The sequence below is a fragment of the Scardinius erythrophthalmus genome (assembly GCF_964197995.2).
Source record: "Scardinius erythrophthalmus genome assembly, chromosome: 19".
Taxonomy (NCBI): Eukaryota; Metazoa; Chordata; class Actinopteri; order Cypriniformes; family Leuciscidae; genus Scardinius; species Scardinius erythrophthalmus.
In genome coordinates, this window is record NC_138239.1 from 40,217,589 (window position 1) to 40,233,081 (window position 15,493).

General features: G+C 38.0%; 1 protein-coding gene across 1 annotated transcript in view; it reads left to right on the plus strand.

The window, feature by feature from the left end:
• The window catches only part of LOC308679992 (NACHT, LRR and PYD domains-containing protein 3-like), a gene marked incomplete at its 5' end in the record, with an annotated part of 46,214 nt that overhangs the window by 20,993 nt on the left and 9,728 nt on the right, over nt 1–15,493 (plus strand). The window contains 4 exons of the mRNA XM_081347866.1: nt 1,471–1,638; nt 1,757–1,927; nt 10,467–10,640; nt 13,994–14,040. Of these exons, the coding sequence (XP_081203992.1) occupies nt 1,471–1,638; nt 1,757–1,927; nt 10,467–10,640; nt 13,994–14,040 (560 nt within the window). The remainder of the gene's footprint in view (nt 1–1,470; nt 1,639–1,756; nt 1,928–10,466; nt 10,641–13,993; nt 14,041–15,493) is intronic.

Consider the following 15,493-nt stretch of genomic DNA (forward strand, 5'->3'; position numbering starts at 1 on the left):
ACCTAAGAAGACAACGACCCGCATAAGGAGCTGCATAATGAGCCTTTCATTCACTTTCATCATACAAAATAGGTTCACAGTTGGAAACATAGGTGTTGTTTTTTTTCCACAAATTGTGCTTGCAAATTGTATAATAGAAAAGGTAAACATTTCTAGTAATTGTGCAGTTAATTCTCATACTGTATTTTCAGAAAGTTTTGGAATATATTTTCTACCCAAATGTGTCACTAATAAAACACAATAAAAATAATTTAAAGAGAAGGCTTATATTGACCTTTAAAGATTTTGTTTACATCTATCCTTTTTTTTTGCTATTTTATTAAAAAGGTTACACAATTACAACAACAATTAAAATTTTAACAATATTTCCAGTGTAATCTATCTTTGTAAAAACTAAAGTATACATTTAATCATACATATTTCAAAGTTAAGGATTCATTAGTTTGAATATAGCCTACATTGGAACAAACACTATAATCACATCTTAGTTGATGACTTTATTTTTGACAAAACATTCTGCTCATATGTTAAATATATATATATATATTTAACATATGAGCAGAAATTGGCAACATTATAAGCTTATTTGATGTGGCAGTATTTTACAGTAAAAACTTTATAATCTATCCGTTTTTTCTAGTCGATTTTTACTCATCTCAGTATAGCAATAGAGTTTGGTAAAAGCTGTTCATTCATTCACACACAATTCATTCTTTTTACGTACAGACACTATTGCGATTAGAACAAAGCAAATATAGAACTGACCTATTCCTCAGCTCGATCCGTTGCTCCTCGAAATGAAACTTCCAGCACTTCTGAGGTTATTATTATTAAGATAGTATTATTCCTCACAGCGTCGTAAAGTACATGACTCTGATTACTCGCGGTGTGTGTTATCCAGCTGATGTGGGCGTTCACAGGTTTGCATGGATGCCTCAGTTCATTTGCGTTTGAATAGCGCTCGCTCTCCGTGGGCGGGGTCACATTAAAACTTAATGAGATGAGATGAGAACGACTGACATCTCTCTCTTTTCATACATATTGCATAAACTGAGAATATTTGTTTTTATATAAATTACTTCATTTAAAAGAAGAGAATTCATGCCTGTGTGCCTGTGTGTCTGTATGCCTGTTTGACTGAGTATTCGCTGAGTTACAGTTCATTTTCGGACGCGTTTCAGAATGGACTTCACTGACAGAGAGAAGGCAGAACTTGCATCATGTTTATTTTTCTTTATTTGGCAAAAAGCACAACACTTTGTTTTTATTGTGAGTATACACAAAAAAATGTTGAGTCTCTTTTGCACTGATAAGAAAAAAAGCAAGCCTATCGCGCCGACGCGATAGCCAACTCCAAGGGGTTAATGGCTGAAATCTCATTACACTGTATTTAGCACAAACAGCAGTTCGGACAATAAACCCTACCTGATAAACACATTGATATTACTGTTTCTTTTATTCTCCACACAGGCTAGAGTGCTGTAATTTCACTGCTCAGTCTTGTGAGAGTTTGTCATCAGCTCTACAATCCTCAAACTCTGTCCTGAGAGAGCTGGACCTAAGTAACAATAACCTGCAGGATTCTGGAGTGAAGCTTCTTTCTGATGGACTGAAAAGCTGTAAGCTGGAGATACTGAGGTTTGAGTTTCAAATACTTAAAACAATTGTATTAAGTAAATTATTAAAAACCACACTTTATTCTGTATTATTATGTTTATTCTGTATGCAATTAATATATATTTTTGTTGTTGTTCAGATTTTCCTTATGTAATCTCACTGCTCAGTCTTGTGAGAGTCTGTCATCAGTTTTACAATCCTCAAACTGTGTCCTGAAAGAGCTAGACCTGAGTAACAATGACCTGCAAGATTCTGGAGTGAAGATGCTCTCTGATGGACTGAAGAGAAACTGTAAGCTGGGGATTTTGAGGTAAATGGTTTTCCTTAAAACAACTAACAAAATGCTGCCAAAATACAGTTTTTCTCAATCGATTTGACACATTTCTCCAAATTCAGGTTACTGTTCTCCAAACACTTTGTAATTGTCCTAAACAAATTTTTCAGAAGTTTTCAATAATTTCATTAAAATTACAAATGATGTGAATCATTTTCTCACAACACTGTGCACAGAATTTTCAAACGTTTTCATAATAGTCCATACAGGACTCATTGTTTTCTTTATAGTGGTAGCCATAATAAGTCCATTCTGAATCATTTCCTTCCGAAACTTGCAGAGACGGAGAGTGTGAGTAGGAGCTGTCCATGAGCTAGGAGCAGGAGAAACTTTTGCTAAGTATTCTGATTAATTACCCTGTCATTTTGCCTCCACGTCCCCCCGATTGCGCGCAAGCTTTTCCTCCTGTCCATACGGTAATCTCTCTACTGTGCGACAGAGAGTCGTGTGGTTATGACGCAATCGTTAGCCTATTTTTACAAAAACTGCTTCTACGGGGCCATAACGTAAAATACAAGGTAACGGAGCCTTTTATACATTTTCGTGTTTCTTTAGCAATAAAGGTAACCCTTCCTTTTACAGTCCCCTAATTACTAGGTATTTACCTGGTAAATATATGGTAAGTTATAGTTGGTTATTGGTAATTACCACAGGTAACAAGTATGTAAATGCAGAGAAACTACAAACTAATTACTAAGTATTTACCTGGTAAGCATATGGTAAATTATAGTATTTTAGTGTGTAATTACTTAAGGTGATTAGTATGCAATTACAGAGAAACTACCAGGGAAAAAAAAACACCACTGTTAAATATCAACTCAACAAAGTATTGTGTACTTGTTACCTGTTTAGGTTGGTAATAACTCAGATTTAATTGTGTACTTCCTCAGAATGTAGGCAGCCAATTTTTAGAAACACCTCCAGTAATACCCATCAATTCAAGTTAGGTTTGTAGTTATCCTAGGGTTATGTTGGTAACAGTCCATGTTTATTTATTACTATCTTGAAATTAAGATGGTAGTTTCCAATAAATTACCTTGTCTTACATAGTTGTTGTTCATTGCTACACCCATTTATAGAGGGTTTATCAAATAATTGACCTTACATTTACCTGGTAACTACCCCGCAGGAACAGTTTTCCCTAATGTCATGGCACGTCTTAAATACTGGGTATGTTCTTGCAGATGTTTTTACAATTTACTCAGTAAGTAAAGTGCAACTGTACTGTAAAATGAAGCCTTGTTTATTTCCATGGTATTACCGGAATTGTACCATATAACCTGATCATTCCCTTTTCCATATAGTCACAATTTTTTACCTCGTATGTCCTGCAACATTACCAAGGAAAACATGACAATTTACTCAGTAAGTAAAGTGAAACTGTACTGTAAAAGGAAGCCTTGTTTATTTCCATGGTATTACCGGAATTGTACCATATAATCTGAATCATTCCCTTTTCCATAGTCAAATTTTTTTTTTTACCTCGTATGTCCTGCAATGTTACCAAGGAAAACATGACAATTTACTCAGTAAGTAAAGTGCAACTGTACTGTAAAAGGAAGCCTTTTTATTTCCATGGAATTACTGGGATCTTACCCTATAATCTGTAATAGCTGCGTAGCTATTACAGATTATAGAGTAAGATCCCAGTAATTCCATGGAAATAAAAAGGCTTCCTTTTACAGTACAGTTTCACTTTACTTACTGAGAATGTTCAACGTGATCTCATGAGAATACGTGTGTATTTTTACGTAAAGTGTAATTCTACCATACGTACATTTACTTACGTTTTATACACACAGAAACGTATAATACTGATGTATTTACCGCACTAAAACGTAAAATGTTTACGTCTTAACAGCACAGAAACGTAAATTATTTACGTATGAACAACTCTACCGACGTACATATTTGTACGTATTCTTATTTATGCATATTAAAATCGTGGCATTAATGTTTTGACTCTATTGCATTCAAATGTCTTAGCAATTACGTTTTCAGTCGTATTTATGCAGTTTACTCAAGAAATAGACTAATAACATTTCGCTCTGTTCGTGCCTTCTGCTGCAAACTCGTTTCGGAGGATTAGCCTACATGCAGTTAAACAAGAATACACTTTAACCCTCTGGGGACCAAGGTGTTTTTGGAGCCCTTGAGATGTTCTGACATGCCTTGAAATTTGTGCTTTTTTCAGTTATTTATAAACATGTTAATGGCAAAGGTGTAAAATCACTCTATATAGCACAAACAGGGCTACCAAAATATGCGGGCAACGTGTATGTAGATGTTTGTATTTTTAAGAGAATAATGTTTATGCGTGGTTATTGGAAAAAATAAAAATGAAAGTGGCTGAATTAAGACCACAAAACACATATTAAATATGTGCCCACAAGACTTTTGTCTAATTGATGTTGTACCTTTGAGTACTGGCTTCAAAATTATGTGAAAATAGTCTTGCTTTATCGTTCACAAAAAAAAAATACATTGATTTAAATGGTGTAAAACAGGTTTTGCTTGGAAAGCCAATATGCGAGGGGGAGGAGTAGTTTACACCTTAGATTACAGTGTCCCACCCACTCTGCATAATGACTCTGCATAGCCTAATTAGCCATTCATTCAGGTGTGACACTGACTGAGCCACAATGCAAGGACAATGTATTTAGAAGAATACTTATATTGACCATTTAAGATTTCGCTTACATCTATCTTGTAAATATGTTTAGCTATTTTATTAAAAATGTTACAATTACAACAATAATTACAATTTCAACAATATTTCAAGTGTACTCTTTCTTTGTAAAAAAAAAAAGAAAGAAAAAAAAAGATTATAGGCCTACATTTTATCATATGTATTCATTAGTTTGAATATAGCCAACATTGGAACATCTAACATCTTAGTCTATGACTTTATTTTTGACAAAAATAGTGTGACTAACGCCTGACTAACGTTGTTTTATTGAAATATCAGGGCATATAAATGTTAATTTACGTTGCTTATACAAATACATTTCAACATATTCCAGTCGATTTTTACTCATCTCAGTAGGCTATGGCAAAGCAGTTTATTCTTTCACACACAGACACGCGATTCATATTTAGGCTAAACACTCTTTACAAATATGTACCCTTCATTCATCTCACAGAAACGCGAGTCATATTATAGAAATGCATTCATCTTTTTGCGGTTTATAGGCCTACACTAAATAACGTTATTCCACACTTGAGAAAAGAAAACAGCCTACCTCACTCCTCAGCGCGATCTGCTGCTCATATCAGGAGATAATTTCTCCTCATCAGCACTGTGGAAACTTTTCTCCATAAAGGATAATGTCTCACTCGCGACGCGCTTTGTTTACGGCTGATGTGGGGGCGTTTCACAGACTGAAATGGTTCTCGGAATTTGCATTTGAATAGCGCGCGCTCTCCGGGGAGTGGTCAAATTACTGTGAATCATCTCGTAATGAGCTCGACTGGAGTCGCTCTCTTTGTATACAGATTACAGAAACTAAGAATATTTGTTTTTTATATAAATGACTTCAATTAAAAGCTGCGATCTCAAGCTTTATGCCCGTGGGTCTGTTTGCCTGTTTGACTGAATTTTCGCGGAGTTATAGATCATTTTCGAACGCGTTTCAAAAGGGAGTTTACTGACAGAGAGAAGGCAGAAATCGCATCATCTTAATTTTTCTTTATTTGTCAAAAAGCAAAACACTTTATTTTTATTGTGAGTATACAGAAAAAAAATAGAAACTGAACAGGATCGATTGATGTATTACACGAAAATGAAAGATCAAAATTAACAGAGCATTTAGTGTTTATTTTCATTGCTAAAAAAAAAAAACGAGCAAAACGCGCGGGCGCGTTTTTGGTCCCCAGAGGGTTAAAACCTTAAAAATACCTTATTTAATCGTTTAACCATTTTAATATTTAGTTTATTTACAGTGAGACACAAAATGCGTTTTCTCCAATAGAACAATAATACACCAAAACCCAACATAAATTCACAAAAGGCATCAATTTTATTATACTTGATATAATCCAAATCTTTAGAATCCATACGTTTGCAAGAAAGAGATCCAAATTCAGCCCTTTATCCAGTGAGTGATCTTCATCTCCATTTCACAGGCTATCACAGCAGCGCAGTCCGTAACTGTCAAATCCCGCGGACCCGCGCTCGTGATGAATTCAAATTCAAAAATTGCGCCCTCAAGAAGCGTTACGACATGTTTTACGTCAGTGATATCAAACGCTCATTGGCTCTCGCCTGTTCGTCTATGTTTGTCACAGATTGCGACATGCCGTATTTCATTCGGTAAACTACATTTGAAATGGAGAAGCGCACGCTCCTTTACACAGAGCGAAGCCGGATTAACATTTTCATGGATTAATAACTTAAATTCTGCTCTGTACCTCATTCAAAACTATTATATACTGAAAGAGAGGACTGTGACTGCAACACATCGTCATGTGAACGACTTTTGGTACCGGTTTTGACATTTTCGCAATAAATAAATTATTGTGATTACACGTATGTTGTTTTTCTTCATAATTGTAGCCTATGTAGTTTTAAGAAATTGTTATGGGTAGGTTTAGGGGTAGGAGTAGGATTAGCTGCTAAAAAAAAATATTTTAATGCTATATTGTTAATAAAATTGCCATTTCCCTACACTCTGTACGTTTTATCCTTTTTATATTCAGTATAAAATGGGTAACGTTATGTTTAGGTTGGGAGTAGGGTTAAGGGATCTTCCATTTATCTATAAAACGGTAAAAGGTAAATTATACAGATATCTTAATGATATGAAAGATTTGTAAATATTTAACGTTTTGTAGCTGTAAAAACTTAATAATGTTACGTCCATTATCCGTTACATCCATATCATACGTTTCAGCATCTATCCAAACGTACAAAACGTACGTTTTCTATCTTTGAAAACTACGTGTTAATACTACGTATTAACAATGAGACCAGGCTGGAATGTTTTAGTTAAGTTGCAGAACACACATGGTAAAAGTTTGTGATTTTAAAAATGTTTAAGCAGTAGCAAAGGATGTGGTAAGAGTCTGGTAATACAATGGGAATAAACAAGGCTTCCTTTTACAGTACAGTTGCACTTTACTTACTGAGTAAATTGTCATGTTTTCCTTGGTAACATTGCAGGACATACGAGGTAAAAAAAAAAAAAAAGTGACTATATGGAAAAGGGAATGATTCAGATTATATGGTACAATTCCGGTAATACCATGGAAATAAACAAGGCTTCCTTTTACAGTACAGTTTCACTTTACTTACTGAGTAAATTGTAAAAACATCTGCAAGAACATACCCAGTATTTAAGATGTGCCATGACATTAGGGAAAACTGTTCCTGCGGGGTAGTTACCAGGTAAGTGTAAGGTAAATTATTTGATAAACCCTCTATAAATGGGTGTAGCAATGAACAACAACTATGTAAGACAAGGTAATTTATTGGAAACTACCGTCTTAATTTCAAGATAGTAATAAATAAACATGGACTGTTACCAACATAACCCTAGGATAACTACAAACCTAACTTGAATTGATGGGTAATACTGGAGGTGTTTCTAAAACTTGGCTGCCTACATTCTGAGGAAGTACACAATTAAATCTGAGTTATTACCAACCTAAACAGGTAACAAGTAGGGCTGGGAAAAAATTAATCGCGATTAATCGCATCCAAAATAAAAGTTTGTGTTTGCATATTATATGTGTGTGTACTGTGTATAATTATTTTGTATATATAAATACACACATGCATGTATATATTTAAGATTTTTATCTATTTATATATAAATTATTTATATTTATATAATATAAATTATGTATAAATGTATATACAGTATATACATGCAAATATTTCTAAAATAAATACATGCATATGTGTGTATTTATATATACAAAATAATTATACACAGTACACACACATATAATATGCAAACACAAACTTTTATTTTGGATGCGATTAATCGCGATTAATTTTTTCCCAGCACTAGTAACAAGTACACAGTACTTTGTTGAGTTGATATTTAACAGTGGTGTTTTTTTCCCCTGGTAGTTTATCTGTAATTGCATACTAATCACCTTAAGTAATTTCACACTAAAATACTATAATTTACCATATGCTTACCAGGTAAATACTTAGTAATTAGTTTGTAGTTTCTCTGCATTTACATACTTGTTACCTGTGGTAATTATCAATAACCAACTATAACTTACCATATATTTACCAGGTAAATACCTAGTAATTAGGGGACTGTAAAAGGAAGGGTTACCGAATGGGAGTCAATGGAATGCTAACAGTAGGTGGGGGTCCGCTAATCAATGGCGGCGCCCGGGGAAGCTTCAATATTTTATGAAAACCTGCCCCCCTGGTATAATTCTATCATCTTGTGAGATGGGTTTGCTAATGCTAACGCTAGCACTGCAGCCTTACACTTCTCCATGTCACAGTTTATGTTCACAGTCACTTGTCGCCACCTACTGGCTTATGATGCAAGTGGCGCAAACACAGACAAGCGGAGTGATACAAATAGTGAAAAGGATAATACTGGTACATATTATATTAAATATTATGTAATATATTTAATATATTTAAATAAATATATTATTATATTAAAATAATATAAAATATCAATATATTATTCTTCAATCAGTTGTATGCAGCAATCAGATTTAACAGATTTTTTTTTTTGACCAATTGTCAAAATAAAGTATAGTCCTACAAAGCTATTTTTTATCAGAGCATGAGCAGAGCAGGGAGAGGACCAGTGAACGAAAGGATCGTGATTCGTGTAATTTTACCAGTGTTGCCCAGCACGGCTATACACACCATGTTACAGCACAGTAGTGCTATTGCAAAAAGAAACAAGTCCAGAGAAATTTCATGTCGGCACGTTTTTTTTTAGCGGATTTTGCCTTTCCGGTGAGCGTGAGCAGAGCTCGCAACACAAACACACACACGCGCGCGGAGGTTGCTTGCGGAACATTGAGCAGAACGCGCTGTGAACACGGAGCGAAGAGCACAGCGCGCACACACAGCGGAACGCGCTTCGAAGTTCTTCGGAAGCGGACTCGCACGCAAAGTCATAAAACACACTGAGCCAGAGTCAAACCAACCGGCTTTTTAGTATCTTTCGGCCAAAAACCGAAAATGTTATTTTCGTTATTTTGTTGCATCCCTAATTTTAAGACACCCATATGCTCTCGCGGGCCATATAAAATAATGTGGCGGGCCGGAATAGGCCCGCGGGCCTTGAGTTTGACACATGTGCTCTAGAGTCTAGGGCGGGTTCCTAAATCTGTATACTTCATTTACATGCTTTGTTCCGAGTGTATCCACCTCTATGTAAATCCCTCCCCCTAAATGTATATAAGTTACAATCTACACTGCCATTAGTTTAGACTTGATGACTGCAGCTACGACAGCTCGTGTTCTCAATAAAGAATCCTGCTGAAGAAAGAACCAAGTGTCCTGGTCTCTGCTTCGACAAAGGAAAATTTTCCAACATTCCCCAACATTAAATATTTTTAGGTTTCTTCTAAAGTCTCACTTGTTCTCTCTTACATTTTAAGTCACTCTTTTAATGGGTGTTGTACTTTTCTTATTGTTTATCTTGTTGTTTTGTTCTCAATCATTTGTTATGTAGAACTGTTTTGATTTAGATCATTTGTAATGTACAGCACTTTGGAGCTACTGTGTAGCCTTGAATGTGCTTTATAAATAAATAAATAAATAAATACAAATACCCACAAAAAACATCATTAAAGTGATGTTAATGATCACAAAAGGATGCCCTGAGGATGGTCGTCTGACCGAAAGCTTGGCTATTAAATTTGCTGAAAGGATTCAAGTGTGCAGACAGTTTTATTTATCTTTTGAGATCTTCAGTTTTGTTTGTCTGGCACCTTGTTGTTCGTGAGTGCGGTGTTATCCTTTCAAAAATGATCACAAAAGGAACATAAAATGCATTACATATGTTCTATCATTTGCTTTTTTCAGTGTTCACCACAGCACATGCTAATCGATGTGCATTCATGTTAATTATGTGATCGAGGGCTGATACTTATGTGTATTACCAAGTTAGGCATTACATAGTTAAATAACAAGAACAGTTTTGTTATGAACACATTTTTGCATGTTAAATAATTGTAAAGAAGCATATCATTTCTAACGAATTAAGCACATCAACAGTCACTATCTCGCTTGAAAACCAAGTAAGTCGCAAGTAATAGTTAAGTAATATGTTGGGGTATGTTTTACTTGTTTTTTAATGTTGTAGATAATACTGTTAATAAATATGTAGTGTAGCTAGAATGTACCTATTTTATATATATTTTACTTGCTAACTAATATACTTAAGTAAAATGTAACTGTTTTGCAGTTTGTATTTAACACTCTCCTGCATAATTTTTTACAGTGCACCCAAATGACTGTGTTATTGATGTCTGACTGCCAAACTAATGTGATGTGGACTCTTGCTGTGTGTGTTTGTAGGTTGTCTGGCTGTATGGTGACAGAGCTAGGCTGTGGTTATGTGTCTTTAGCTCTGAGTTCAAACCCCTCACACCTGAGAGAGCTGGATCTGAGCTACAATCACCCAGGAGATTCAGGAGTCAAGCTGCTCTCTGAAAAACTGGAAGATTCAAGTTTTCCAAACTTCAGATTCAAGTATGTTATAGTACATTTCCACGACTTACTGAAATATAATCTACATTTATGCAGTATATAATAATAATAGTGATGATGATAATAATATAAATACATTAGAAAAGTGTATAACTGTAAAAGAGCACAGTAAAATTCTCAGTTTTAAATTAATACTTGTTCTGTGTCTATGAGTCCAACCTACAGAGAGAGTAAAACAAGTTACACTAAAACAGTGTTGAAGCTAATAAGATAATTAAATTATTAAGAGATGATTGAGCATTACTGATGAACTCCTGCTGTTCGATGTAGAATTGATGTTACCCTTTCGAGGGAACTCGCACTGCGTCAATGACGCTTTGGGAACGCCTTCATGTGAACGCATCTGAGCACGTGTGTCAACTAGTCCAATAACGAGAGTGAACGTCACAGGCGGGTGACATCACAACCAGGAAAGGATAAAAGCACATCCGGAAAGACCGGCGCTAGCTTCTGTGCCTCAGCAAGCGCTCTGTGTATAACTGTGTGTGTGTCTTATTTACTGTTGTTTGTCCAAAAAGTGTTGTACTATGGCGAAGGTCACATACAAGCAGTGTGTCTATCCCTGTCCTCGTTATCTTACGGATGGGGATAGCCACGCCTTGTGTGTAATTTGTTTGGGATCAGATCATGCTCTGCCAGCCTTCGAGGAGGCTGAGAGCGAGCATTGTGAGAGAATGCCGCTTTGCACTCTCCGCTCCCGCCTGTCATTCGTTGAGAAGGGTGAACGGGCAAGTGTTTCTCGTGGTTCTGGACATGCTGTTGCTGAGGCAGCACAGAGAAGGCAATCGTGAGGATTGCAAATGGATCTTTCAGAGAGGTTTGAGATGGGCACCGCCTTTTCTAAGCCTTTATCTGGAGAATCCAGCACTCCCGTTCCAGTGTCAGAAGGGTGCTTTGCTGCTTCTTCTGCCCGGGGAGAGACCGCAGCGCTTCAGCCATCCAGTTCTGAGGAGCTGGATGTGTTGAGTGTTGATGTAAGGGGAGAGGATTTGCCAACCTATTCCTCTGCATATGAGTTGGTGGATGCTTTAGCATGCATTGTGTCTAAATTAAACATTGATTGACCAGCCGTGAAGCAGGGCGTTCATTCTAAGAGCAACTGGATGAGCATTTCCTGGCTTCTAATGTTACACAAACACCAAGGGGCCTTCCATTCCTTCTCGATCTTCACAACGAATTGTCTAGATCATGAAATGATGCTTGAGGCAGACTTCAGAAAAGAAAAAAAAGAGAGAGAGGTCCTGACGCCCATGGTGTCAGACCCCTGAGGGACCCCTTTCAGGGGCAAAGGATACCAGAATCGAGTTCTTCCATTCGGTCTAGCTTTATCACCCTGCACATTCACAAAATGCGTAGATGCAGCTCTAGCCCCGCTACAGACTGTAGGGCATACACATTCTGAACTACATAGACAACTGGCTAATCGTAGCACAGCCAGAACAGATGGCGGTTCGGCATCGAGATGACGTCCTCGCGCATTTGGAAAAATTGGGGTTGAGGCTGAATGCCAAGAAGGGTGTGCTTTCTCCATTACAGAGGACCACCTGCCTGGGCGTGGTATGGGTCTCAGTGATGATGTGGGCCATTCTCCTGCCTGCTTATATTGCTGTGACCCTTTTCAGTCACACTGGAGATAAAGCTAGGCCAGTCACTCATCAGTAAAAACGATTGGGTCTGATGGCAGCTGCATCCAGCAGGATACCTTTTGGCCTGCTGTACATGAGACCCTTGCAGTGGTGGCTTAGAACCAAAGGGTTTTCCCCAATGGGGAACCCACTTTGTGTGATCAAGATAATGTGGCGGTGTCTCCACGCCTTGGTTATATGGAAGAAATCTTGGTTTATCCCAGGGGCCCAAAATATAGGAGCAGACATCCTATTGAGACTGAGGCCAGGGGAATGGAGACTTCACCCCGAGGTGGTGAAGCTCATATGGGAGATTTACAGCCAAGCGGAGGTGGATCTGTTTGCGTCTCAGAATACGATGCACTTTCTACTTTGGTCCTCCCTTATACATCTAGCTCCTCCAGGACTGAATGCCATGGTACAGACGTGACCGAGGCTGCGTCTGTACACGTTTCCCCCAATTGTTCTGCTCCCAAGAGTTCTGGAGAAGGTCTGCCGGGAAGGAATAAGCCTACGGCTAGTAGCGCCTTTCTGGCCGAGCCAAATACGGCTCTCGAAACTTGTGTCTCTCCTTGACGGCTCTCCCTCAGAGATTCCGGTCAGGAGGGAGCTCCTATCTCAGGCGGACCCCCGCCCAGAGATGTGGAAGCTGTGGGTTTGGCCCCTGAGTGGGCCCAACTCATAAGAAGCTGGTCTCTTAAACGAGGTTGTTGAGACCATACTTCACTCCAGAGCTCCATCCACAAGGAAACTGTACGCCCTGAAGTGGAAATTCTTCACTTCTTGGTGTCACATGCAACAGCTGGATCCAGTAAACTGCCAATTTGGTACAGTGCTAGAATGTTTCTTTATTATTTAACAAGTGTTGTCTTTATTATACCTCCATAGAGTCGAACCTACTGACCTATGGGTAATATTAGTATCAAGTGCAATATTATTTGACACGTGTACTACACACTGCTGGATCCATTGGTGCCGCAGTCTTCTGTCACTTAGATCAAAAACCAAGAACACGGATGTTCGGAATTGCAGTACAAACACTAAACAAGACTTCGAATCAGGCTTATATTGGGTGAGTAAACAAGATGATGAGACACAGGTGAATGTGATCATGGTTGATTAGTCTGGGTAAAGGAATATGGGGAATGGAGTCTGTGGATGTGTGCTGATAGTCCAGGTTGGAGTGCCCTCTGATGTCAATCCCAAGCACTCTCACACACGCAAAGATATTACCCCCTGTCCCCCTCTCTAACATGGTCGGACATGTGGCTTTAGCTGCAGTGCATTTCTAGATTGATACAGTGCCAACTTCAAATTTATTTTTATGAAGATATTTCATAAAAGTACATGTCTAATAACTTTACAAAACGTTTAAGCTATTTATAAAAAAATATTTCATTATGACAATAATTCAATTCTAAATTTGCAATAAACTGCCAAGTGTCAGCTTTCAAATGAGATCATACTTGTGCTTTTAGTGCAAAAGTAACTGGGTAAGTAACAGGGTGCTGGCTAACAGGTTAATGTGTGTGTGTGTATGATTGTGTTTGTGTGAGAGAGTGTGTGTGTATGTGTGTGAGAGAGAGTGAGTGTGATTGTGTGTAGTCTGAATATGTGTGTGTGTGTGTGTGTGTGTGTGTGTGTGTGTGTGTGTGTGTGTTCGTTTACTGATTAAATGTGTATTTACTGACACTGTGTATGTTTTTATAGTGTGGATCACGGAGGAAAGTTCAGGATTACAGCAGGACTGCACAAATGTACGTTCACCCACCCACACACATACACACACACGCTGTATATTAGTGCTGTCAAAATGTACGAGTTAATCTTTTTCATTTTAATGCAATTAGCGCACCATCTGTTTTTTTTCCGTCATCCTTTAGCTAGCATTACATTAAATGATCACATTCTTATTCATGTTTGGTAATCAACTCTCAGGTCTGTTGCAAAGCAACCAGTGACTTTTTGATAAGCTTGGTAGAAAAGAGGCAAAGCCTATCACTATATTTCATGGGAGTCTGTAATTATTTATCAGTGTTTTGTGGTCAAACAGCAGCACATTATGTGTGTTCACACACTCTTTCCTTTATCACACATCGCTGTTTTTCATCATGTATCATTAATAAATGTGACGCCATTCTCAGACAGGGCTACAGTTGCCTTTCAGACAATATTGAAGTGAGGACACCAGTGGGGTTCTCAAGTCAAGTCAAGTCATCTTCATTTATATAGCGCTTTTAACAATGTAGGTTGTTTCAAAGCAGCTTTACAGAGATAAAAGAATAGTTTAAAGCTGTCGTCGGCAAAAAAAAATGGATCATATTCAGTGAAATCGACACTATAATCCGACAGAACAACATAAATAAGGTGGTTTTAGAAAAAAACCGAGCTTCTAACTCCACCTGGAGCGTGTTATTTGTTTTGCAAAAATCCACCGCTCCCGGATCATCGGGTCCAACCAGCGCAGGGGGGTGTGAGATCTGACTGTCAATCACAGGTCGTGCACACGCCACATATCCCCCCTCCAGTGTTGTGCATGAACGCGTTCAATGAACGACGTTCAATGAACGACGTTCAATGAACGCGTTCATATTTTCGCCGAACGCTGAACTGAACGAATCACTTTTCATACAATGAACGTGAACAAGAGCGGCGCTCACTCTGGCAGGAATGAGCAGCACGCGCAGTTCACGTTCACGCTCATTTGAAAAGTCAGGTTTTACGACACTGTTTACGGCAAACACCTTGATGGTCCAGCATGGCTAGTGCTAGTACTAGTTCACGTGATTCAAACTTAGCTACTGCTGAAGCCAGTTTTGAAGAGCACTTAGCAGAGTTGTATGTACAAACAAAGGAAGACTCAGACGGAAAAAACCTTAAGTTTTTGTGCAAACTGTGCTCACCGGGACTAAACAAACAAGTACGTACGTCAGCCACATCAAGCTCAAATTTGAAGTGACACATCGAGTTACGGCATCCGAGCTATCTTGGCAAATATCTGCGACTGAATGATGAACGCAAGAAATCATTAACGAAGAGAGGACCGCCGCCAAGTACACCCACCCAAGTTAAGCTCACTGCATTTAGTAAAGGACCTGCTGTTTCCTTCGTTTCCCAGCAACAAGTGGACAAGCTTGTATTGGATTACATTGTGGGGGATCTGCAGCCTTTGAGTATGGTCGAGGAGCCATCGTTCATCAAATTAGTGAC